General features: G+C 39.7%; 1 protein-coding gene across 3 annotated transcripts; it reads left to right on the top strand.

Moving 5' to 3' along the window:
• Positions 1 to 27,880, top strand: LOC141758594 (SH3 and cysteine-rich domain-containing protein 2-like). 3 transcript variants are annotated; one of them, XM_074620169.1, is made up of 13 exons: positions 1 to 454; positions 5,432 to 5,560; positions 6,292 to 6,427; positions 14,001 to 14,355; positions 15,889 to 15,983; positions 21,202 to 21,286; positions 21,487 to 21,599; positions 21,708 to 21,777; positions 22,577 to 22,632; positions 22,809 to 22,897; positions 23,627 to 23,678; positions 25,506 to 25,643; positions 25,885 to 27,880. In XM_074620169.1, the coding sequence occupies exons 4-13, from the start codon at positions 14,040 to 14,042 to the stop codon at positions 25,981 to 25,983; spliced, it is 1,113 nt and encodes a 370-aa protein (XP_074476270.1). In that variant the 5' UTR covers positions 1 to 454; positions 5,432 to 5,560; positions 6,292 to 6,427; positions 14,001 to 14,039; the 3' UTR covers positions 25,984 to 27,880. The 3 variants fall into 3 exon arrangements, with proteins under 3 accessions (XP_074476270.1, XP_074476271.1, XP_074476268.1); XM_074620170.1 differs by lacking the exon at positions 5,432 to 5,560; XM_074620167.1 differs by lacking the exons at positions 5,432 to 5,560; positions 6,292 to 6,427 and having other exon boundaries at positions 3 to 454.
• Positions 27,881 to 27,973: the final 93 nt, after the last annotated feature.

The raw sequence follows: 27,973 nt of genomic DNA, 5'->3' as shown, positions 1-27,973 counted from the left end.
AACTGTGCCGGTTGGTGGAGGAGATCGAGGCTCGAGACACCGGAGACAGCGGAGAGTAGTGGACAAACCAACCGGATATTTACCTCCACCGAATAAACCATTAACGGTGTTTTCTGCCTACAATTTAGAGATATAAAAAGCACGTTTTCGACGGAATTAACCGTGTTACACGGATGAAAGATGACTTGACCGACCGTTAGAAGACCGACCGTTTAAAAACCGAACGTTAGAACGCCGACTGTTAGAAGTAGCTCTACCTCTCTTCGGACTGTAGCGATGTTCAAACCTATGGTTGCTTAGTTACCTCCTCTTTTCCCTCTGTCACCGTGGACTTATCACGTTGTTTTTGCTGTCGCAAATCGAGATGACTGAAATCAGCGAAAAGGAGAATGAACCACAGAACCGGGACCTTCACCGACCACAGGCTACCGTGCCCAGCCAACCGGAGTCAAAGGTAGAAGTTATAACAACACACCTGTGTAGCTAAGCTAGCTAGATAAATGTGGAAGCTAAAGTAAGTTTGTCCAGGTAGTTATAGTGCTCTATTGTCTTTAAATTCACAGTGTGTTTGTGGACATTTTTTATTATTATTATTGTGTTATAAAGAGATTACAAAACAAGTGAAGACATGTGCAGGGACATATATAAAAAATATCAAAATATATTATACAGAGAATGACAAATAACAAAAACAAAACAAAGCAAAAACAACACAAGGGCATAAAAGCAGGTTGAAGAATGTGTGTGTGTGTGTGTGATGTGGATAATGGGTGTGTGTTTGGCATTGAATGAGGCTAGATGGTCATATATGACATATATCTACTCTTAAACACATATACTGTACACAGGCACACATATCTACACGTCTTTAAATTCACAGTGTGTTTGTGGACATTTTGACAAAGGTGTCTTAGAAGAAGAAGAAGAAGAAGCAGAGGAAGAAAGGCACTTTATTAATCCCTGAGGGGAAATTCAATTTTTTCACTCTGTTATTAAGATAAGATAAGATGAAACTTTATTAATCCCCACAGGCAAATTCAGGTGTCAAAGCAGCAACAACATCAGCAGCAAACATCAGCAAACAGAGTAGAGATAACAGAGGAGAGGTAAAGGTATACAAAAATTATAAAAACAATAAATAGAGATATAAAAGATACAGAGTGAATGGGTGAACATAGTGTGTACAGTCCGTCAATAAATACATGTAGTATGTGCAATAAATAAATGTAATATGTACATACGTGCAGTCTATAAAGTGGTAAATAGGATGTATAGTGTAAAGTAAAGTATACATTATATACAGGACACACACACACATGCACAAACAGGAACTTTATACAGTATACATTATATATTATATATTATATACATATATGCATTAATCAGAGAGATGTCAGAGCGTGGGGGCTTGGTTTGGTGCCTTGGTCAAGGGCACCTCGGCAGTGCCCAAGAGGCAAACTGGCATCTCTCCAGCGACCAGTTTACACTCAGTACTGGGTCCATCCAGGGGACTTGAACCGACGATGTAAACAACAGTGTTTACATTGCTGTATCACAAAAGTTAAATAACTGTAGAATTCAATCTTCAACTTGTAAACGCCCACTATCCTAAGCATCCCTTCCTTCACACTCAGTACTTGATCCATGTGGAGACTTGAACCGACGACCCCCCTCCGGTTCCCAAGCCAAGTCCCTATGGACTGAGGAGCTACTGCCACCCCCTCTTCTTGTCTTACGAGGCTAATTCTGTAGTGGTTTGCGGGTCTTGCATAACAACTCTAAGCTGCTTTAATTCTTGTAACTACCCTGACCTCAAAGTTTGCAGAGGGCAGAGATTACATAATTGCAGGTGTGCGTGTGTAGTGGCATGTGTATGAATGCATAATTAAGGACACCAGTTCAAGAAAAGACAGTTTTCTTGAACTACAATGATGAAATGAGCTCAGGTTAAGACAATTAAGATAAGATATTCCTTTATTAGTCCCGCAGTGGGGAAATTTGCAGTGTACAGCAGCAAAGAGGATAGTGCAAAAAACAAGATGCATCAGCTAACACAGTAAAAAAGAGCCAAACAAAGTGTAACAAAATATGAACCATTTAAATAGAAGGAAGTATAAAAATAGGAGCAGTATAAACAGTATTTACAAGACAGTTTTTTTTAACTACAATGATGAAATGAGCACAGGTTAAGACAATTAGATGCAGCTATGAGGCATAGAGACAGTGTTGTTGTTGGGCTTCATCCATAATATTGTGTGCATGCAGTAACTGTTGGGAGGTACAGCGTCCAAGCAGAAGACTTATGAAAGCCTGCACCTTTGGGGGGCCTTGCATCCTTTTTCTTGGAAAACCCATCACAGGAACCAGGATGGCATACATGCTTTGGGACTGCTGGTCCCCTATTAACTTCACATTCTCTGTGAGATATACATTGTTTTGATTGCAAGATGAACTCAGGATGCAAGATGGTTATATGTTGCATACTCCTAAATTGAAGGGTAATTAAGGTATTTTTCAACCTGGACCCTATTTTCCCATGTTTTTGTGTCAAAGTGACTAATAGGGACAATGATTTCTGAAACTGGTCCAGTGTTGAGGGAGAATGATGTAACCAGCAGCCATGAAACGAGCTGCGAGGGCAAGTGAGCATCGTCAATGTAATGTAATGTTACGTCCGCTAAAAGTGCTTGTTGTTGCCATTGACAGGCTCAGATTGTTATTATTAGTGTCTGAACACATTATGGAAAGGACCCTATAGAGAAATAAAACCTTTTTCTTACCTTTTGCATGATCCAGTCTGTTTGTTATTGTGTCCAAGTTGTATTTTGTCCTCCTTGATTTTGAAATCCGGGATGAGCAACCCTTTCACATTTTTATGCTTAGTGGACTTTTGGCCTAGCACTCCACCGTGAATTCCATTATTGAAGTGCAACCTCTTTTACCAAAACATCATTCTATGTCAGACACTTATAATAACAATCAGAGCCTGTCATTGTCAAAACAAGCACTTTTAGTTGACGTAAATGACGGTGCCAGCTTGCCCCAATAGCATCGTATTGCAGCCCATTTAGCGGCTGCTGTCTACACCGCTCTCCCTCAATACTGGACCAATTTCAGAAACTGTTGTCCTTATTAGTCGGTTAGACACAAAAACATGGGAAAATAGGGTCCAGGTTGAAAAATATCGAAGTTACCCTTCAATTTAGGAGTATGCATCCTGAGTTCATCTTGCAATCATTATCTCAGATCACAATACATATATCTGCTGTCTCTAATGTATGGTCAGAGGTGTGACAAAAAGTGTGCATGTTTTCTGCTCTAGCCACTTGGAAATGAAATTGATGAATCTGAAATCTCTGGCATAATTCAGGACTATTGGTAAATGAAACTCCATTTTAACCGCCTCTGTTCTCGGCCTACTTTTAGCCTTGTTTTAGTATTGTTACCTGTTCTTAATAGATTAACTTTTTTATGCTGCTGTCTTGGCCAGCCCCCCTTGCAAAAGAGGCTTCTAACATCAATGGAACTAAAGCAGAAGGTTTAAAACTAGATTTTGACCCTCTTCAATAAGGTTCCCCAAGATTAGTAAGGCATTTATCATGTCTTCAGTGGTGCATATTCTCAAACACATTTCCAATTGAATTAGCACAAACCAGCCGTTTTCCAGAATCTCTGGGGGAAGTATTTAAAATGTCTTTCTTGTTGCCGTTTGATCTTTCTTGACAAAAAGTAGAGCTGAACTTCAAACCGAAACAGTACATTCTCACTCGCTGACTTGACCTAAATCTCCTGCATCACATTTTTTTTTTTTTTTACATTTTCAAAATGAGCTTCAACAACGGCCTTAATTGCAGCAGCAGTCACCACAACAAATCACATTAAGGCTGGCTTTTGTTGGGCATCATCACCACAGGGAACCTGGAACAAGCCTGGCAGGACGGGGCCTCTTGTTGTTTCTATTTGACTACAGACAAACACAATGGATGGTGGGCGTTGAGGTGCTGCGTGAAATTTACGAGCCAATCAGCTAGCAGATGTTTGCTGTGTCTTGCTAGGGGCTGGGTCATAATTCACACAAATGGTCGTCCAGACAAAACAGAACTGGGAGGAAGCAATCCTCCGAGCTGCGTCAGCCGTGTAGCTCTGTGTTTGCCAAGCCCCTGCTGGCAGCCGCGACCGCTCCACATCCCGCAGAAGAAGAAGAATGAGGAGAAAGGATAGATTAAATGTGTGTTACAACTGCAGGGTTTCTTTTAGAGTAGTCTGCTGCTCGAGGGTATCTCTAGAGCTTCACTTGTTTCTTTCTGTCATTCTCAATCTTCTCATGTCTGTATTCATTTCATAACAATTTCAACCCTTTGCTTTCCCTCTTCTCCCTCCATGTCTGTCTCTTTCTCAGTTCCTCTTACCGCCTCTCTGCAGTCTTTCTCATCTCTTCATCAGCTCTCTCCTTCATCTCTCATTCCCTCGCTGTCTCTCCCCACCGTCCCTCGGCTCTCACAGTGTTTATTACAGTGATAAGTGGGCCTACCAGCTTTCTAGAGTGCTTCTAATAGATGCTGTGACAGAGAATGAATAGTTATTCCACTTCCTACACCTACGGGCAAGGTGATAGCTGCAAAACTATTATTATTCCTCCGTAATCATTTGGAGCGGACGCCATTCAAGTGTCTTGCATTTAGTGGTATGGTAGGTACAGTAGAGTAGATGACGAGTTTGTAAAGACAAAGCAATGGTTAAAGGTATTGTTATACATTTTGGGAAACACGCCTATTTGTTTTCTTGCTTAGAGTTATGATATTTAGCCCGTTTTAATCGTACTCTGATGCAGACCAAAACAACCGGTCCAAAACCGCTTGTTACCTTACTAACATAATAGTGGTATTCAGCTTCTCATCTACCTCTCGGGCACGAAAGCAAATATTTACCAAAATGTCGAATTAATCCTTTAAAACTTTATGTAGTTTATTAGTGGAGGAAGTGAGAGCTGTGCTCAGAATCAGCCGCTACATAAAGCTTAATATTCACAGACAGTGGGTGTAAATGCTGATAATGCAAGGTGGTGCTGCGCCCCGGTCCGCAGGGCCTTCACACAGCCCATCGCACTCTCAGCCAACACAAAGACGTTTTTATGAGGTGAAATGATGGCAACGGTTTCTCTCCGACTTTGCCCTTCACACTCACTTTCTCAGAGCTCTCCTCCTTCTGCTCTTTTTCCTTATCAGCCATTTTTTCCTCCTCTCTTTGTCTAATTAATTTCTTTCTCTCCACTTCGAGTATGTATTTCCTTTCTCTGTTCTATTGACTGTGGCCCATTTAAATGAAACCCAACACCTTGTCTTCTTCCACCTGCAGTTCACCTCAACTCATCTTCCTCTCTTTATGTCTCCCATTCCTCCTTCCTTTCCTACATTGTCTTCTTCCTCCATAGTTGAGTGTCTGGCTGCTGATGGTTGTCTGAGTGCTTGAAAGGTGATTTAAGAATAGGATAGCCAGCTAGAGGTCCTGCAGGCAGGAATGAGAGAAACGGAGAGAAAGAGGTGAAGAGTGAAGTACAAGTGTGAGTAAGATAGAGGAGATAAGGAACAGCAAAAGAGAAGACAATGCCAAATTAAGACTAGAAGAGAAGAGGACAGTGAACAGACACAGCTCTTAATTTGTCTGAGAATTAAAGTCCAGTCTGTTAAAGCAAACTACAGCACACAATCTTTGTTGATTAAGACTTCTCCATTAATTCTCAAAATGACCTTTCATAAATGTGCAAACATGAAAACAATCAAATTCCAATTTGTTATTTCTACAGTTCATGAAACAAATCTTTAACATACACATGTAGCTATAAATTGGAAAATGATACTTGTTTTATTTAATTAGTTTTTGACAAGTTTTGACATTTAAGTGGTGCCATTTCATTTCTGAATTCCTGTGTCAGAAGGTGACTACACTTGTTAAATGAGCTTTTCTAATGTGTACCAGCATGCGTCTGTGCCATTCATATGATTATACTGTGTAGATGACATTTTTGAACAAAGCGTACTCGGCTTCCTCGTGTTTGTTTCTTCCATATCGCTGTTAGCAGGAGGACACATCACTCACTTCTGACAGACCGTGATATGTTTGTGTTTCTCCTGCCAGAATGATTGACTCGTACCGCTGACCTCTGAAACAAACTATAGTCTGCACAGAAAACAGATGAAGGGTTACAGACAGACAGAGACGGATATTCAGAAAACACAAAGAATAGGACATCAATACTGTCTCTATAATGAACCAACTTTTCGTATTTTACAGTGTCACCGTTGTGCTCATGTATCCAATGTTGACCCAGCATCGTTTGGATTGATGATAAAGTCATTGAATAACTGTCCTTGATTGAGTTCTACAATGCTGCTGATCCAGCAGAGTCCCATGTGCAGAGCGGAGTCAGGTGGGAATAAGTATGGACTTTGTTTAGTCCTTTATTTAGTACTGAGTGACCTTAGGTTGCTGCTTTGGAGACGGTGGACATCAGAGGTTGTTTTGTCTCCTAAAAGGCAAAGCTGTTTGATGTAATGGAGTGGAAAAAAAAAAAGTTTTATAATGATAGTTCTGATCTTCAGCTGTGAATGGCCGACTCACCTTGAAAAAATACTGTAAAAAGTACACATTTGGCTGCAAGGCTTATTGAATACTTAAAACATCAACAAATGATCATTCATAAAGAGCTTGTGTTGCTTAGCAACTTTCATGTAACTTTATTATCAGCTTTCCAAGAGTGTACAGCTAGCAAATTACTGTCATTAAAATAACATTTAATTATTAAAGTTTTCAAAAATTGGACTTGACTTTCTCTCCACATACGCCAAAATGAACTAAATGGTTTTTACTTCTATAAGAAAGCAAAGCGATGGCAAGTAATGTAATCGGTATAGGTATGCCCGACCAACGTGTAACACCGGTAACACAGACTACCGCGTCAAGCCTAGTTGTTTGGTCTATAAAATATCAGAAAATGGTGAAAAATATCCGTCAGTGTTTCTCAAAGCCCAAGATGACGTCCTCAAATGTCTTGTTTTTTGTCTACAACTCAAAGATATCCAGTTTACTGTCATAGAGAAGTAAAGAAACAAGAAATTATTCACATTTAAGAAGCTGGAATCAGAGAATTTTGACTTTATTATATATAAATTACTCAAACAGATCAATCGATTATCAAAACAGTTGGTGATGAATTTAATAGTTAACTAATCGATTAACCGTTGCAGCTCTACATTTATACAGGAAAAACAGGATATCAGTCACTTGTCATATGGTAGTAGTTATTGAGCTGATAGGTCGGCTAGAATTAAAACATCTTTCAGTAACTGATACTTTAGAGTATTTAATCTAGAAGATCACAGTTTAATCTGTGTCTGTGTTCAAATGTAAGACAATGTCGCCCTAGTGGGTAATCAAAAGGTAACCAAATGGTTATGGAGTGTTGTTCTTTCTCCATTGTGTGAAAATCGAAGAGTCACCTAATGCTAACTGCAAAAGCTCCTTGTGAAGTTAAGCCTTTTAAACGGCTGGATTTGGAAATGCAAGCTTCTTTCGCTGCACACACTCAGGCAGGCAGCTTGTGAGCTGGAGAAGTCTTTGCTAGCAAGAGGCTCACGGATCACATCAAGAAACAGCCTTTCACACAACAGCTAGATATTTGGGAGCCACACACAGAGATGTGACAATGAGAGGAGAATAATTGAAATTGATTCTCACCTTTTCTTTTCACCTAAGATATTTATATATAGTATAATAGATCACAGAGACACCTCTGGTTCTTAAGGTTCATTTGAGATTCCCTTTCCCATCTGGAAAATCCTTAAAGCCCTATTTTAAGCTTGTCCTCCAGTCTCTCAGTTTGTAATTGCCTCAATCTGTAATCTCTTGAGTAATGAAGTTTTGACATGGCAGTAATTTGGTAAGTAATGCAGTGGAAATCAAAGGAGCCATATGTCTAATCAGATAAATGTCCCAAGTGGTTTAAAACAGCTATACAATGTCATTACATCTGAATGGGATTTTCAATATTTGTTTTTCAAACAAAGTGACTAAAAATAAAAAACAGCTTCACCTCTAATGTAAGTGCTTTTTGCATGGTGTGAATTCCCCCCAAAAATCATGTTAATGCATAGAGATTTATAGAGGAAATATCTGTGCTGTAATTAAACGGTCAGTTTTGCACTGTCCTAGGAAGTTTTTAATTTGTTCCAAGCCCTACAACGCAGCTTGTGCAGTGAGGCGTTAAAACTTTTCCATTTGCACAAAAGGTCTCAGTAGGTGCAGCTGGAACGATGCCTAATGAGGTCTCCTTTAATTTAAAGCTCAGGTCACGGCAAGAAGAATGCCCAAATTAATCAGGTTCCTGTATGTTCAGTAATGCATTTTAATGTCATGAACAGCTATGGATGTCCTGATATAAACACTGCAGTGGACATGTTAAATGGAAGAGTTGAGGAGTAAGTTGCTCAACTGTCTTCCACCTGCAGATAAAGGTTAAAAAAGCACTTTCCCACACAGAAACAGATGGAAACTGGTGCATTATATTTAAATACTGTCATCTAAACTGTTCAGTATTGTACTAATAATACTAACAAACATTTAGAAACATGTTTGAATAACATGCATTAAACAAATCACTGTACATATAATATTAATATTGTAGGAATTCGTGTATGAATTTTGGATCATACAATGTATTTGAGCTAGTCATTTTTTATCAATTAATATGCTGTTACAGCTTTCAACAGTACAACAGTCTACTGCTGTGTAATGGCTGTTAATAAGGACACAAAGGCAGCTTTGGCACTGCTCAGGGATGTCACTGGTGTCGGACCAAGGATAAAACAAGCATATATTATCCAAACCAGGCTTATAGAGCTAATGTAATAAGTGATTATTTCTATTTCTATGACTTGAAGCATTTTTATGAGTTTTATGTTGCTGCACCCAGGACTGATTCCTTGACAACATCAGACCACCAGACGAGACGTGCCAACTGTTTGGCAGCTGAAACTATACTGGCAGACGTGTAGTGACAGGATTGTTATTGTTTTATGTCTTTATTTATTTTTTTAATTATTATTTCTGTAACGAAACTGTAATTTCAGTCCAACAATACACCATGGCTGGTTTGATACCATGTATCATAGACTATACAGTCTATGCCATGTATGCTGCCACCAGCAGTTGGTTTCAGTTGAACCCTTGTACTCCCAGCTTTACTATACACCCCAGGCCCGATTTGGCATCACAAAACTGTACAGGTGTGTAGTTGAGATCAAACTGAAGGTCGGTTAATTTACTGTTTGGCTAACTGTTATGCATTTTACTGCTTTCACTTATACTCGTGCAGACTCTGTATGTTTATTAGATTACTTACTGTCTTGTGTTGGACATTTTACAAGAAAATAAATTCGTCGATGACGCTCAATATTTGTAGAGCGCTTTAAATACGAAATATTGCCAAATAGGCACTTTTGCTTTTTGCTTTGACACCAAATCCTCCGCCCACGCTTGTCGGTCAACTCTCCTTGCTCTCGTCATGTGAAATCTGACTCCTGTTAATTTGTGCTGCAACTCTGCTGCTGCTGTACAGAGTAGACATTTTTGTTTACAATTGTAGTGTCCGTCATCCAACTAAGTATTGATAACACACTTTACATTTTTTACAAATTAGAGTTTATTTGTGTGATGAACGTGAGCACGTAACACCGACTACCATGGCAGCCTAGTACTTGGGAACTCAATATAGACTGGATATAGACTAAACACTGGTGATACTTGTGAATCTTGTTTCCTTGTTACTCTGCTAAGAATTTTTTTAAACTTTTGGAATAACTATGGTATTTCATTTTTTTTTTGATTTGTAATCACTGCCATCTAATTTGTCGTCGGGTATGTTTTCACAGTTTTCACAATTGGTCCCTGTAAAAACTTCGAAGGCAATCCGCCGTCTTGAACCTTTTTATGGGAAGAGTTTGTAGCTCGCTGCATAGCCGTGCACCTACACACATAGAGAGCAGGAGACCATGTTCACAGATTGATCCAAAGATGGAGGACATTGTGTTCAGGTTTAGAAAGTTTAATCCTCTTTCCTTGAAGATTACAGTAAATCGGTTAAGACTGTATGTGTTTGAAGACTTAACCACAAACAAAGCATTACTACTGAGGTATTAAACTTCAAGATGAGTCAATTTGTAGAACTATTATGTGGGAGATTTTTCTCTTTATGAATTTTTTCCTCAGTCGCCTCACTACATCACCGCTGTGTTGTAACAAAAGCATGGGAGCTGGAACTGTATCGTAGTGGCAGCAGGATGACTTTTCGCCTTTCACTGGCATCTTGTGTGAACACCCAGCCCCCCACTTCTTAATCATTAATTTATCCAGGCATTCCTCACAACAGCCTATTTATAGAAACCTTCACCAAACATCTCTGCGCTGTGTGCTCATTTTCAAACGGCCGAAGAACAAGGCTGAAACGTCTGCTCGGTCTCCACTGTACCATTTGTCTGTCAGAGGGGTGATAGAGAAAGGCCCTGGTGCATTGGGCTTTCAAAGACGAGGGGGGGTTGATGGTGGTGGTGTGGTATTACTATTTTCATCTCTTCTCTCACTCGGCTCTTATTTCTTCCTTCTGTTTTACCTATTTTCTCCTCACTTTCTTTCACTGCCCTCATACTTTTTCTTTCATTCTTTGCTTCATCTTCCTCCTCAAACACCAGTCTGCTCTAGTACACCGCACTGCTTGCACTGTGATGAGCTAATTGCCGTCAGTAGTTCAGAGTGTGATGGGTCTCCAGTTCTGTGATCCATAAATAGACTTTTCAAAACCTAACAGAGAGACACAAGAGTGCCATGGAGAAATATAGAGATTTGCATTCATTAGCGCTCTACTTTTGATTTCTGTTCTGTTTTCAGGGGAGGATGTTATGGGATATAAGAAAACACAGTGAAGCTGGTTTTATTTTGTTCATGTTTATGCTATACTAACACCACATAATAAGAGTAACCATAATGGATGGATGCAGGGTGATGCCCTGCAGCTACCAAATTTGAGAAGCTGGGGCAGTTGCAACAGTGTTTTCATTGTGTTAGTGCTTGTTCTGTGCACTGATAGTAAATTCGATATGAATAACTGGATATATTTAGTGCTTATCTCAATAAAGACCAAAACCTTAAATTTGCACATACTGGCTTAACCAATCAGAAAGAGCCCACCAAACTCCTTTGGTAGTGATTGTATATTATACTGCAAGGTTATAATGCAGTAAATGCAAACCTCTGTGCACAGCTGGAGGACAGAACTTGTGAAGAGGAACTGACCTTGGTCCTGAATGTGAAACCACTACTGTACATTGCACAAAGTATGTGCGAATAAAGTATGTGGACACCTGAACCAGGGATGGGGGAATAAATCGATACAGCACAGTATCACAATATTCTGTGTGGCAATATTGTATTGATACACGGGCGTCAACTATCCAGCTTTTATTATATAAACTATTAACCTCTTAACAATCCGACGGCCCCCCTATATTCTGTAGCGTAATAATTCCCCTAATTGGAAGTAAATAAAAACACTTGCCCAGACCAAAAGTACACAAATGAACAAGGACGTCCACATGCTTCTGCAGGCATTTAGTGTTCTTCAGCTTGGCCTAATTCCAAACTGTGAAAGTGCCCAGAGCAGCAATTTATTTCAACTACACTGCATGTTAGTACATTTTGGTCATAAAACGCTTTTTTCTGGATGGTGCTTAAGCTTAACCTTTTATAGGATAAATGGGATAGTAGTGTAGATACAGGAACTGCTGAATAATAGATCTACTGATGAACTGTATAAAACCTCACACTTAAAGTTTACTCTTTCAACAATTATTTATTACTTTTCTCTCTGGACGATATAGATTTTAATGGAAGTTAAACGGAGTAGAACTTGTAACATGAAAGTTTTATTAGTCAACCCTCTAAAACTATTTAAAAATACATCTGGCATTAAACAAGTTTTATTCTTTCTCTTCAGATGAGTCATCTTTGTTTCTTTAATCTTAGTAAAAGCTCAAGGAGGGATATTAAGGTATTGATTAGCAATCATGTGTTGCGCAGTTTGTGCCTAAAGGAACTGCTCCATTCCCCCTGGAACTGGGGCAAAGACCGGCTTTCACCACATAGAGAAGATTAACAAAAGTCAGACAAGTTAAAAATCTAATAGAGAGGAACATCCATTACTGAATGGGCCACCAGTCGAGCCAAGAAAAGGCCATTAAGGAAAGCATGGACTCAGCTCCCTGAAGAAAACATTTACGAGAGGCTCTTGCTAATGGGTCAACAGAGCGGACGCTTTCATCACTCAAACTAATTGGCATCTGTGAATCTGTAGCTTAAAGAAGAAAAGGAGGAGCCTGCTCAATGCTATTGATCTGATTTTCTGCGAAGGAGTGACGCGGTGGCTTTCAAAGGTACAATAGGCGTGATGAGGATGCTACCTTCTCATTTTTCCTCTTTTGTAGAAGAGACAGCCGTTTTGTTACATCACTACAAGCAAAACATGTTAATGCCACAAAATAAACCAAAACCAGAATTAAATAAAACTCTATAACTTTTAAGTTTGAGGCAGGACTCTGGTTATCAACCCAGTCGCTAACACAGACCGCTAATGAGCTCTGTGTAATATGAGGAGGTGGTCTTCAGTCTCAGGGACCTATTACATCCTTGCCCTCATCCTCCAGGCAATTCTCTTGATGTATGAGTCCACAGCGGTTATTACGGTCATATATTGGATCCCATCGCTCCCTAAGTCCCCGTAATTGTTTGTCATTATCGGTTCCACTTTCTTGTAGCCAAAAGCAGTGGATGGCGAGCATGAGGGAAATCAAGGCCGGCAGAGTGAGAGATACACACAGTGTTTGCCGTGCATCACTGACTGCATCAAATGCGAAGGTGCAGGCCGCTCAATAAAACTAATCAAACGTGAATTTTAAGGGGTATTGACTCGTGTGGATTCGCAAAGGATGGCAAATTTGTGATCTGAGGAAAGGGGGGAAAAGCTGAAGATCAGACGCCAGACTGGCAGGGCAAGGGCAGTCAGAGGTTAGAGCTAACAGACTGTTAACAGACTGATTTGTCAAACAATGCACATCCCCTCAAGCTCTACACTTTTTTTCTGTCATTTCAAAGACCACTTCTCTTGTTCCTACTTTTAAATTTCACCCATTGCTGTATATAATGTCACAATAATAAAAGAAAGGGTCGCTTCTTTAGGTGCTCAAGTTGTAATCAATCATCGCTTTAGGACTTTAAAGCGATTTTTCTGTTACAACAGTTATAACTAGACAATCAAATTAAAAGTTAGATTACTCTGTGGGTGTAGTTTAATCAGACTAATTGACAGTGGCCTGGAAACATAAGCAGAGACAGTTCAGAAAGGATACGGCGCACCGAGAGTCAGTTTCCTGTATCTTTAGGAGACTATTGGCATGTCCTGAGTCTATTAACTCCAATGCGAGAAATGATCGTGAACACAGATTATGACTGATTCTTTCATCCCGTAGTCACCAAAGTATATATATATTTAATCAAATGTTGCTAATTTCTAATTGTTGCATCAAAGTACGTGACGTCACCTTTCTCCACCTGAGCCGAGCCCACTTCAAAGCAGTGAAAACACAGACAAAAACACATATACATATATATCTTGCATGTGAAATATAAACGAACAGTTCTGACATGGGTAGAAAATGTGTTTATTGTAGTAGCTGATTTGATAAAATTGGTTTAAAAGGCTCTTTTAAGACTTTTTGGGTGCCCAGTGAGGTTTGCTCTCACTTCCCTAAATCGGTGTGTTTTGCTGTTTTTAGTTAATATGTCCTCGTTGCTCTGAAACAGAAACACGTTTCACTTGGAACTAGTTGTAATTTCAAATATTCTTCAAGGTTACCTTTTTTGTTTATTTGTTGTTGTTGTTTTTCTTTGTCTTTCAGTTGCAGCGGTTGAAGCGCTCCCTGTCCTTCAAATCAGTCATGCGCAGCAAAAGTGTGGACAACTTTTTCCAGCGCAGCAACGGCGAATCCCGCGCTCTCTCGGCCGTCATCACCACACCTCTACCGCCATCTCCTTCCCCCATCCCCGAGTCCCCGCTGGCCTATGAGCGCTCTCCGTCCCATTCCCCGTCTACCAGTCCCAACCCCTCGTTGACATCACGCTCACCTTCTATCAGTCCCACGCTCTCCAAGACCCAGCCAAAGTCTCAGGCCCAGCCGGTCAAGACCCACTGTTTCCAGGAGCACGTCTTCCGTAGGCCTACCAGCTGCCAGCGATGCAAACACCCGATCCAAGGTAGGTCAGCTGTGCCGGTTACTTCAAGAACATTTGTTACTTTCATTCCATGGAGAAAATAAATGTATTCTGAGAGGTGAACATCTCCAAAAATGCAGAGATAAGCTGCTAAATACTATAAGTTTTAGTTAAGCATATTCATTTTTAACAAAAGTTTAGTTAATCTACAGTACCTTGTTGAATCACGGTGCTGCTCAAAGTGTAAAGATATCAGTCAGGCTTGGTGGAACATCAGCTATAAAGGGATCTGCAGATATTTTGGGTTTATATGCTGAAGTTTTTCCACTGGGAATTCTGCCCAAAATAATGATTCAGCTTTTGTTTGTGGTTCTCAAAGGATTAAAGATCATTACTCAGGATAATAAGGGTCTGTTTCTTCAGCAGAAAATTGTCACAATGAAAATTATTGACAGCAGGCACTGTGGTCCAATCTTGTTTACATGCCTCTCCTGGGAGTATCTCCTTTTCTTACAATTGGTATGCTGACTTCAGGTAAACCAAGTCAGTTGGACAGGTCAGCTTTCTTACCAGAACACTCAGCTACTGTTAAGGGTAGAGCCAGTAAATTCCTCCAAACAGTGATATAACAGAATTCACATTTATTATATGCAACTACGCTTTGGCTGGTCAAGAGCTGAACTTAAGAGTTTATTAATCAGTTTTATAATCAGAAAATGAAAAACTCACAGCTTACAAATATTTGCAAGAACCAAGTGTAAGACCTGCTGGTATAACGTACACATCAGCTGGGTTCAGTCCTCCTGGCTTGTAGATCAGGATCAATTCAGGATTGATGATTGTGTACTGGGGACACATTTGTGACCTCTAAATGCGTAATTACTGGCAAAACTATTAAACCATTTGACCAGTCTTTAGAGCACATTGATCAGTCACAATTCAAGACCAGAGGCTTACTGTGCTTCCATTGTAGTGGCTCATATGCTTTAGATGAGACTCATTATTAAAATTTGGAAATTATTGAACAAATACATTTAACATACTGTACATTATCTTGCAGAACAAGAAGCGTGTGAGTGTCAACTGATATTTAGAGAGTTTATTTAATACTTGTGGATACCACATGAGAGGCACAAATCTGATATACTTAGTTTTTTTTTCTAAAATAAATTAAGAGCAATTCAAATTCGAAATTCAGTTACAAATCTCAATCTCTGCAGGGTCTTTTTAATGGTTTGAAACACCTACAATTGCAAACTTTACAGCCCAAAGAAGGGAAAACAGACACAAAGTATAGAGAATATGGCTTGTGAGTACCACTGATGAAAAACTGGCAAAAATGTCTACAATAATCAGATGTTTTTTTTATTAATAAATTATGTAAAAGATAAAACAGATACCTCTGTGTGGCAACAAGCAGTCTACGTTATTGTTTCCCATCTTCATTTCCATTACCATCACCGCACCTGATATTGCCGTTTGCATTGGCCCTAACCTGTTGCTGATAACAGAAATATTGACAGCTGTTTTAGTCTACTACGATGTGTTAAAGTGAATTGTCTGGTGTTTCTGCAGGGAACTCCAAGCAGGGGCTGCGTTGTAAAGCCTGTAAGCTGCCGGCCCACCTCTGGTGTTCGTCGGAGCTCTCCCAGCAGCCCTGTAATGGCAAGGTAAGAACACCTCAGACCGACTTATCATTAAGTCTCACTACCGCCCACTCACTATGCACCTTTATGAAGCTAACAGTACACTTTTACTGCCCACATAAAATATATAGTAACACAAAGTGTCTTGCACTTGTCTGGCTGCGATATGACACCCAGAGGTATGTGGTCATCTAGTCTTAACAGGGGTGTGAAAGGAAATATTTCAAAAGTGGCTGAATTTGCTACCTGGTCAGTGAGACAGCAGGGTATTTATTTGTCAAACGTACTGGAAATACAGTATAGTTCTCTGCAGGCCAGAGACTGACCCAGAATGCATTGTGTCAGCAGAATTAAACAGCATCTGGATGCTGTAATTGTCTGTTGGCATAGCCTTTAGTCCTGGTAATATGCTTAGCCTCAAAGCCCCTGTCTTGTCAAAAGCGGATAAAGCCCTTTTCAAACCAGCAGAGACAAAAATACAGAGGTTATAAATGGAATATGGATTGACCCGAGCTTTGTTAGGTAGACTAACACACTGGGAAGTGTGTGAAAGGGTAGCAGTGGGATTAAATTACCTCCCAACTATAAATGCCATAAGAGGAACAAAAGCCGGGGAGTATGACACTGATAAAGTTTCAGTGGCCAGGTCCCAACATTTTTTCACTCAGCCTTTTTGTCCTTCCTCCTGCATGTGCTGCTCTTCTCACGTAACGCCCTCGTCTCTTCCTCTCTCTCTCTTGTCTGGGTGCTACATTTCCTTCCTCCCCTCTCAACTCTGTTGGAAAATCAATATCTCCCTGTACCAGCTGGTCTGGCTAATTCAGTGTGAAATTCAGTGTGTTTGAGGACGCACACAATCCCTCGAGGATATGACACGGCAGGCTCTCGCCAAGCCTTCGGCAGTGTCCTTTTCGATCACTGCACACTCATCAAAGCAAGGATTAGGCATTTTACTGAAAACTGGATGGAGTTCGAGGCTCCTACTTATACATCTACGTCACTTAAGGTCCGGGGTGCACTGACTTCACTGTCATCCAAAGCGTTTGTGTGCAAAATTCAATTTTACTATTTGAAGCTGTAATTGCTCAGGTGATTTTTGTATTTACGGGTTAGTCTTCGTCATTCACATTTTAATGAAAATGTTTTGGGCAACGATGTCCTGTTGTTAAAGAAATGTTAAAATGAGTTGGAGTACATCATGTTAGAATAAATGTAAGTCATGTAATTGGTGGGGAATACTTAATTTTCTGAGTAGAAATGCAGTCAGACTCTTGGGATGACTCGAGACCAGACAGAGCAGCGATGTAGTTGCTGCAGGGAGAAGAGAGCAGAGAGTCCATTAAAGAGGAGCAGGAGCAGGCCAGCTTAGTGTGACTAAACATGAATACAGTATATCAGTGCAAGTACTTTATGGAATGAATTATTCACAGTGGTGGAAGCGGTAACTAAGTACACTTATTCAAGTACTACACTTTTCAGGTATTTATAGTTTATCTATTTTATGTTACTTTATACTTCTACTTCACTACATTTCAGAAGGAAATATTGCACTTTTTACTATCCTACATTTATATGTGAGCTACAGTTAATGGTGCACATACTGCAAAAATCTCCATTTTGCCAACTCGTCACAAAAGTCTTAAAACAAGTGAAACAATCTTGCCCTGTGGTGAGATAACTTTAACCTGTTTGAATAGAAGTAGGGCTGTCAAAATTGGCCAAAAATGATGTTTGAATATTCGCTCTAAAAGAACATATAGATTCGAACGATTTGAATATCTATTTTTGTGCTGCTTTTTTCCCCCACAATCTAATATTAATTGTCATATTCAAATATCTGCTTTTTTTTTTACTATTCAAATATACATTCAAATTCAGAATATTCGTTGACAGGCTTAAATAGAAGTCACCTTATGTTGTGAATTTTCCAGAATAAGGTGCAGCTGTCTTGTCTGTGAGAGATTCTCACACTTATTTCTAGAAGACAGGTCATTATTATTTTTTTTAAATAAAGACTTACGTAGTTAGATGGGGATTTTTTGGTGATGGAGTAAATGATCAACATATAAAATAGTTAAAATGAGCTTCACCTTGATCAGCTACATCATTAGCCAAAGAAAATTCCTCGTGTATACCCCTTACACCTGGCAATAAACACCTTTCTGATTCTGATTAAAATGCTGCTTGCAGGTGAATGCATATGTAATACGAAGCCAATAAAATAACATATAATATTAAAACACTATGAACGGGACCATCCTTACTTGTGTACTTTTACTTGTAACAGAGTATTTGCACAGTGAGGTGTTGTTACTTTTACTTGAGTAAAGAATCTGAGTCACCACTGTTCATTCAAGCTTGCACAAGCTAGAGTTTATGTAAAGTAGTGGCATTAAAAATGAAAAAAGGAATATCGATGACTACAGCTCCTCTGGCTCGCTCTCAACCCATTTGCTGAGTGCACCCATATATGACCGATTGCTTTAAAATATCTCCAGAATCAAGCAGCTGAAAATTACTTTGGAATCCCGACAACATTTGGCTAATCAATGTTAATTAAACTTAAAGATGTATTACTCGTTGATTAAAGGAAAAGGGCCTGCTGAGCTCTGCACAAAATAATTGCTTCTACAGGAAAGCTTTACACTCATCCTCACCCGAATTTGTGAGCCTAATCTTGCGTTCTGTAGATCTCAGCTGACCAAAGAGCTCTCTTAAACCGCCAAATCATGCTCCACCGTCACCATTCCTGATATTTTGATGTGTAATTGTGGGCGTAGTGTTTGACTATTGGACGTGAAAGGGATGTTTCTAATGCAGAAGAAATAATTCATCTACTTCCACTTCTGAGCAGTTTGTTTCAAATTGGAGCACTGGCAGAGGAGATAAGGCCAATTGCCACTCATTAATTAGCATAATTAAACAGTAAGTTGTTTATTTACAGAGAGGTCTTTTATTTTGTTTGTGTTCTGTGTTTCCTGTGAAGCTCTTTGTGATAATCGTGAAAACGAGGATAATGAAAACAATATGTTGCTGTGTCATTACACTAGAGCTGCAACAATTGGTCGATTTTATGCAATTATTTGATGTTATTTAATAATAATTGCTGCTTTTTCTCAAGTTCATATCATTGTGAATTGAATATCTTTGGGTTTGGACAAAACAAGCAGTTTAATGACACCATCTTGGACTTAAAGGCATTTTTCACTATTTTCAGACAATTCATAGACCAAACGGTTTATCTATAAATCAAGAAATAATTATCAGATTAATCAATGATAAAAAATGATCTTTTGCAGCCCTACTGTAGACATATTTACGTGAGCACCTAGGCTGTCCTCGACCAAAGAAATTCTTAGTTGACTAACACTCATGATTTTGTTGACTTCATTAGTTTATTTAATCGACAAATCTGTTAAACTGAATTTCTCCCCAAAAAATCTCACAAAAGCACCACTTTAAATCTTGTGTTTACCAGACATGTGCTCATAAGTTTCTTGGAAATAAGTCATTCAGCATGAAAAAAGCATCAAAAACAACTAATCGACGAAAGAAATCTTAATCGACTAAGACCAAAACGACCATTTTGTCGACTAATCGACTAAGAGGGGGCAGCCCTAGTGCTTTCGAAATGAGTAAGACTGCTAGATATAATAATTTTGTTGGTAATTTCGAATTTGTAAGAGTATCTGAAATATTAATCTATATTATAATTGCATCATTAGTCAGAAATAGATACAACTCTGATGAAATCACACTGTTCAGTTATGTTTTGGCGTAGCGTTTCATGCAGTTCTTTTGGTGCAGAGGTGACGTTTGTGTTCTGTGAGAAACGAGATAAAGAAAAAGATTCTGGGCAAATTTTTGTCTGTCAGTCCTGAACTGCCGTCACACTCCCTCCGAACCTTAAAGCAATGTTTCACTTTTGGATGACTTCTGTACTTTTCAGAAGGTCTACACTCACAAGATCTGTCAGATCGCCATGGCAGTCATTTTGATTTGTTTCCTTTTTATATAAATATATTCCTTTACTTTGACTTTCAGACACAACAAGCTTACAAAGTGTTCAAAACCTCACATGCTTCCTTTCCTTAAATCATTGACGGTCTGTTTTGATACGTCATGACACTGTATGTTTTTTTTTTTTATTATTATTCAAACTAATAAAAATATTTCCTGGATAAAAAGTGACAAGTTTAACCCGGAGCAAAATAACACATGGACCGGTAAATGCTGTTTTGTTTTGACACCACGGAGGTAGTTCAGCCTCTGAATGTAACACAGGTCGCAGAAATAGCTCAAAGATTAAAAAACATTTTTCTGTTGACATGTTATTGTCAGCATGTATCACTTACTGTAAAACAGATGAAAAGAGATACAGAGATTAGATAAAGCCCCGATACTATCTTTAAAAACGGTTTCTATTTGGAGAGCAGATTCATCACAGCTTCTGTCAAAAAACGGGACTGTGTCATTTTATCTCATAGACTGATGAGTCATGTTCTGTAGCTAAACATATCTCTCTTTCTAAATAAAGAAACACAATCAAGACATCAAAGTTGTACAGTAACAGATCTACAGTTTGACAGACAGACCTTTGTGGTGCTTCAATATGCAGACCACATGGATGAATCAGCTTAAAGGCAGACAGAAAAATGTTTAGTCATACTCCATTAGGCATACAGCCGTGTTGGGGGACATTTCTTCAGAAGTTAAAATTAATGGTGGGTGTATTATTGCCACCATCATTGGGCAATAATGCAGTCATAGATCATAATAGCTGATCTACCCTACATGTGTCAAGATGGAAAAGTACAGTATGTCAAAGATACTCATTTTGCCTCTTACAGTTTTGGCTCATTACTGTCAGCTTTATGTTTTCTGTCAAACTGTTATAAAGGGGAACAATATTGACCCTTTAACATAATTATTAACATAATCCAGGGCCTCCTCATTTTTCCCCCAAAAAAGTGTTTCTGTAATGCAAAAATATCTGCATCAAAGTCATTTGTAGGAGATTTCAGTTGAGCTGAAATACTGAAAGAACACCATGAGACTGATATTTGCACATTTTTAGATACTCAGCTTTCGTCTTGTGTACTTCTTCCAGTTAAAACCACACAGGTATTGTCTTACAGCAAAATATTACATCTGCCCTTTGTCTTTTTTTCCGTCTGGAGTAACGTTTCTCCTTCCCCTGTCCTCCCTCTCCTGTCTCGCTGTCTCTCTGCTGGTTCGTCAGTCAGGTGCTTTCAAGAGAAACTTCAGCTCTCCTCTGATAACCGCCGATACGCTGGGTGTGGTCAGAGAGGCTCCTGCTGCCCAGGGTGAGTGATGGGAACGCTGGCTGATTTCTCAGAGCACCAAACAACCAAAATGTCAGGATGACTAATCACCATGTCTGTGGCCTTCGATCCGTGATGCCTGACAGGCCACTGTGTGTGTGTTTGTGTGTTTGTGTGCGTAGGGGCATGTGTGTGTGTCAACTATAAAACTGCTTGTGTTGTTGCTCTGTGTCTGTGTGTAGAGGCTGATTACGGCATTGTTGACCCTGTGTACGAGGCACTGCGCTATGGGACGTCGCTGGCTCAGATGAGTCGCTCCAGCTTCAGCAGTATTTCAGAGTCACCCTGTCATGAGGTATAAAAACACACATAAAACTCCAGTCATTCAGATAAATTCATGTTGACATTAATCATACCAGGAATATTGCTGACTTTGCTGGCTGCAACTCTTTGTTTATTATAGGAGGAAGAAGAAGAACTGCCAGAAAAAGTAGAAAACCAGCCAATAGCTGAGGAGGAGCACATCCCAGGAAGTAAATCACATCATTCAATCATTTGAATTCCTAACTGATAATTTGCAGTTTGGCAAATTTTAAGCTGAATACTGAAAAAGCCTTAAAGGAATAGTTGGGTATTTTTCAACCCTATTTTCTCATGTTTTTGTGACTAAGTGACTAATGAAGACAACAGTTTTTTAAATTTCGTCCAGTATTGAGGGAGAACGCTGTAACCAGCAGCCGTGAAACAAGCTGCGAGGGCAAGTGAGCAGCATCGATGCAACGTTGTGTTCAGTCAAGTGCTTGTTTTTGCCACTGACAGGGTCAGATTGTTATTATAAGTGTCTGACAACATTATGGAAAGGACCCTGGAAATATATATATATATTTATGGAAATAAATACAGGTGGCCATCGAAGTCAAAGACCTCATCCACATTGTGGAAATCATCTAAATATTCTTTTTTTTTCAGATAAAGGGTTAAAATATCTCATATAAAAAATACAGACTTAAATGTGCAAAGGCCTTAATTGTCAGAATGGGCTATACAGCAGGCTATAGAGGTGGTGTGTGTGCTCTTTACAGTACTTTAACCTCTCTGTCTTTAGTCCCAGGAGAAGGGATCAGCTCTGTTTGTACTGCTGCCACTTTACAGTAAACGACCTTGACTTCTACCTTCTGTCTTTATGCCGCAAAGTGACAAGACCTCTCTGTGCATCCCTCCCTATTCTTTCTTTCTCTTTCACCCACACTGTTTCCCTCTTGAGCTTTCTTTCTTTCACGCATATTGTCTTTCCTTCTCCTTTTTCTTTTCCCTCTCTGTCTGTCTCTCCAGTGCTCACCCCTCCTGAAAGCGAGAAGGCTGATTCAGAAGACAGGGTCAGCCTGAAGGTGTGTAGTCAGCACTCCTCTCTTCTTTCAGCCTTTTTTTTCTTGGTGAAGATGCACTCTGTCAACCCCCTTCAAACTCTTCATCTTTCTCACTCAGCTTTAGACTTCCGCATGGGAAAACATACCGATAACAATCTTCTTTCTCTCTTTTCTCTGTCTTTTGATACTTTCATCAGACTCCTAAAAAAGTCGAGGTCCACTCCATCCACACATACGTGGCTCTCTACAAGTTTATGCCTCAGGAGAAGAACGACTTGGAACTACAGTCAGTCCATTTTCTTTGCACACTGTACAGGTTGTTCACATGAGAGTAATCAGATGAAAGAAGAAGGAAGTGTGTACCTGGCCAAAATGCACTGACATTCACACACCATCTGCCTCCTCAGCGGGAGCATCGTAGGGGGGCTGCAGGGTTTGGATTGGGAGGGGGGGAGCGTGCTGGGAGGCCGGGAAGGACAAACAGCTGCGTTGAGTGTGTGACATGAAAAAAAAGAGTCTTTTCTATGTTAGAAGGTGCAGAAAACTGCTGAGTGTGGTATGACACCCACCACTAATCTGGAGGATGCGTCTGTGCAAGAAGACAGCACACGAGGAGTTTGGTCACATGCACAGAGCAGTCCATTTTCCTCTGAAGCATAACTAATGTCATTGTGATTTTTACAGTACCATACATAAAACATGAAACATTAGTTAATGTAGCCTAATCTTCTAACTTATATGCAAGAGTTAAATTTAAAACATAACTTGATATAAAAACAGTCAAAATGTTACTTAACCCTTTGAACTCTGCAATAGAAATGGTCTGCCAGTGCCTACATGGTATTTTTGTTTATTGTGATATAATTTCTTGGCGTATCTTCAAATGCTTCATATTCCTAAATCTGTACAACCTAAGCTAAACAGTTATGTAAGTCAATAAACCATATAAACCATAATAATTGATGAATGGAGATAAATCTTCTCATCGAGCCCTTTGTTTGACTTTTTCTTCCAGGCCTGGCGACAGAGTTCAAGTCACTGATGACTCCAACGAGGACTGGTGGAAGGTGGGCTGTGAACAAAAATCTTTCTATTCAAATACCTTAGATACTACAGTAACATACACATTTGGACTTCAGTTAGACAATCAGTTGAAGTTCAAAGCAGAGCTGCTCAGGGCAAGGTTATAGTAGTTTTGAATTTTCAATTTTATTGTGTGTTTGCTACTTTTAGTTTAGTTTCAGTTTTTCCAGAAAGGTTACTTTTTTATTATATTTAGTTTAGTTTTACAGCAGTTTTAGTTTGTTTGTGTTAGCACCAGGTATAATGTTGTCTCAGAAGTATGTAGCTACAAAATACATGCTACATGGAACTGTGTAGGAATGGCCACAATATTTAAATCTTTTGATTTGGGAATCAACTTGAGCACTCTTTCACTACCACACTCAGAAGAAAACTTGTCACCTGCAATTTCATCCCGACCCCAGTTGGTTAACATTAGACCTGAGCTGAATAACTTGGTTAGATGGCATTTTATCCATGACAATATTTTAATCATGTTCTTGTTATTTAATTCCACAAGACTAGACTGCATGTGAAAAACAATACGGATTCATTGTGAAGCAATTGCGGCATAGAGCCATCTCCTGAAAGTCAAGTCCGTTCAATTTCTGTTATATATTATATATTTATTTATTTTGTTTGTTTTTTAACAAGTCTATATTGTTTCAGTTTATTTTTATTTTATTTTTAAAGGATATCGTTTTTATTTAGTTTCAGTTTACGGCAATATTTTTCATATATTTTTTGCTTATTTATGTTTTAGTTTCAGTTTTAATAACACCGGTTCAGAGACAGTGAGACTAAAGAGCTGGTCGATGTGCTTGAAGGACAGCAGGTGTGAGTGTTAGCAGAGGTAGTTATCATGAAGAGGAAAAGAGGAAGAAGACAGATTGCAGTCAGTGTTTAATGAGGCAGCTGAAGATCCTAACCTTCACCTGCTGAAGGACAGATATTAAAATGGCTGCAGAGTATATTTCTGTAGCTGATATTACTGCCTTAAAGAGCTATGTATTTAAGTCAAAGAGCTATCTAAAGAGTCACCTTGATGTTGATAGAGTTCCATCTGACTACATGACAAAACATCTCAAACTGTGATGGGTGTGATGTAAATGTAGTACAATATTAAAATCAAAATACATGTAAATAAATGTAAAATGGCATATTTTAAAGTACATTTATCCCCCCCAAAAAACTTTATTATAGTATTGAGAGTAATTTCCACCCATGCAAACCCCATTCCATTACACCCCCCTCCTGCAACTTTAGTGTAAACATGCTTCTGCTAAATGTGGAGGAACCAACATCTGGACACGAGCAAAACAGCTAACTGTGCACCCAGGGGCTTTGAACGCCTGTGTGCCAGAGTCTCTGAAGAGAATAGAGGGGGATTAAGGCTCCACTAATACTGAGGCTTTTTGCTCTAGTACTGACGTTGATAATTAGGGAACAAAAACAATCTTTTTTATTTCTATTTTTTCAGCTAATTGTGATGGTTTATGTAAATTCCAATGTGTTCCTGTGATATAAATGTGATTGTTTAGGCAACCGGCCAAGTAAACAGAAATTAAAACACAAATAACCTAATGCGTGTGCTCAGACGAGGACTGTAGTGGAAGCAGCCTGTTTGTGTTGAGATGTACAGTAAGCAGACAGACGATTGAAATACGTTTGTTCCTTTTTTGTATTTCAAATTGTGTCTTATTAGGAGAGTAGCATCATACATTTTTGTACTACAAGCTATTAAGAACCTTTTTTTCCCCCATTTCAGCCAAAACAACACAGAAAATATCTATTTATAACTGTGTACGTGTGTGTTTGGGTGTGTTTACCAGGGAAAAAGCAGAGACAAGGTGGGATTGTTCCCGGCCAACTTTGTGCAGCGGGTCCGCCCCGGCGAGCGCGTGTGGAAGGTCACCGATGGTTTCCACGGCAACCGAGACAAAGGCCAGATGACTGTGAAAGAGGCCCAGGTGAACACACAATTTACCCTCCCTCTCACACACACACATACACACACACACGCAGGATACATTTTTTAAATGTATGCAAATTCATGCAGAAAACTGCTGAGATTACAGAGGACAGTGTTACGGCTTCCAATGCAGCAGCTCACTTTTCGCCTCAATCCACAAACTCCCTCACATTACTGAATGTCACTTGCTCCTCCTCCTCCCGCGCCGCACTCCTCTCTCCCCCTCCCTCCCTCTGCAGATCTGCGTGGGGAAGAACGAGGAGATTGACGGTTTCCTCCGGCTGAGCAGCGGGAAGAAGAGAGGCTCGGTCCCTGTGAAGTATCTGCTAGAAATATGACGGCAGCAGCGCACTTCACCTTGACCCTCAGTTTGATAAAGAAGTTCACTATGACGGAGGAATACTCAGGAGTGTTTACCCGACACCTCACTGACCGCCAACCACCCCTCTAAAAAGTGCCAGTGAATTAGCAGCTTGAGTGGACGACGAACCACAACTTTGCTTTTCACTGCAGAAGCTTTTAAGACTTAAAGGAGGTGGTGGTGGACTCCTTCAGAGCTACTTTTCTTGTAGCACAACTTTACTTTGTGTGGTTTTAAACACACTCACAACAGATATGTAGCATCATGTTGAAGAGGATAGTCTGGCTACCTCACCAGCCATTTCCATCGGTCATCCGTCTGCGAAAAACGGGAGAGGACTACCTTAACGTCAAGGCGTGTCCAAGCCTTGTGAGTCTTCATTTCACTGTTTGTGTAGCAAAAACAAGACATGAGAGATTGTGAAAGATTGTAGCTGTTTATTGTGCAAACACTTGTTTTCACACCCTTTAACAGATTCGGTTTAGTAGATTCAACTGAGCGTATAAACCATCCAGTTTTTCTATGTGCAGACTGCAGCCCACAACGTGCACCTGTCTGCTGTTGTAATATGAATTCATGACGTGTCACTCCTTGCAAAGACTAGAAAATGATTCAGGTATAACATTGTGTGTAAAAAAAAAAGTCGTCTCTGCTACATCTTGGTCAAATGAAAGTCATATCACACACACACACACTGGGATTTTCTGTATTTCAGACTTCTCTCCAGTGATTAGATTACTGTACATTTGTGCTCTTCACAGCTCCGATGTGACAAATGCTTTGCGTGCACCTCGGGGAGCTTTTTTTCTCTCAGTACGCCCTTCAATGACACTCTCTCTGTATACACACACACCGATTTTTGTAGCTCACTTTGTCCCACGTAACTGTAAAAATGCACCACTAGACTCTGCTTCCTGTCATTGTATTGTCAGCGTTGTTTATCTGTGTGTAAAGTCCTGTAATATTCGCTGTGTACTACAACGCGGGGATGGCACGCCGTCCTGACTTTCTGATGCTTTTCTCGCGTAGAAGAGCAGAGCAAAGAAAATACTGTTATTCAGGATGATGGATAAAAAACCAAACTCTGTGTTATTTGTCAAAAAAAAATTGGTGAAGGCTTTTCAAAAGTCTCTCAGAACGTCATGTTCCAAACTTGTCAGAAATGTGCTGAATTTTTGATGAATGGCTAATGTATCTCCCAGCGCACGTGATTACTTTTAAGTAACTCTGAGGGACTGTTATTGTGTCTGTTATTTAAGGTGACACAAGGCAAAATCACCGCACACCACTTGATTTATTGCTCAGTCATTATAAACCTTAAGGCAGTGACAAACTGCCTTTGTTGCGGCAATAACTGTAAATAAAGATATTATTTGTAAATAGCCTTATAAAGATACTGTATATGTATATTGGCTCTGAATAGCGCTCTTGCAGCTATCCAGAGCCAACTAAGGGCATTAACCTCACAGTTATAAATTACAGGAGATCCTTATTTAGTGCCCCACTTACCAGTGTATGCATCTCTTTGCTCAATTACCATCCAGCCCTGTCAGCACAAATCTTTTCAAATACTATGCACAACAGTTCTAGTCACTCACTTTGTTTTGTACTCCAGCGTAGCCACACACACATCTCTGTATATATATCTGTGCTTTTGCAAAGATTTGAATTTGGACTCCATCTGGGATCAGTCTGCACCACGCTAATCCTAAACATTACTTTCACTGGCTAGAACCAAGATTGGCTCAGGATCAGTATTACCCAGGTGAATTCCCTCTCTCACCTCAATGCACACTACCAGGCTAGTTCTTTGCATGGCTAGCTGCCCTTTGATCCTCACATCTCTCAATAAAGTCAGATGAACTGTCAAATTGTGTGCTCTCTTTTATTTGAGAAGTAATTCATACTTTGTTCCTCAGTTTGTGTCGCTCTGTCAAACTGCGTTTTACCTCAGAAATGCTGGAATT

The sequence above is a fragment of the Sebastes fasciatus genome, chromosome 20, assembly GCF_043250625.1.
Source record: "Sebastes fasciatus isolate fSebFas1 chromosome 20, fSebFas1.pri, whole genome shotgun sequence".
In the NCBI taxonomy this organism is placed as follows: domain Eukaryota; kingdom Metazoa; phylum Chordata; class Actinopteri; order Perciformes; family Sebastidae; genus Sebastes; species Sebastes fasciatus.
This window is presented reverse-complemented; position numbering and strand designations above follow the sequence as displayed.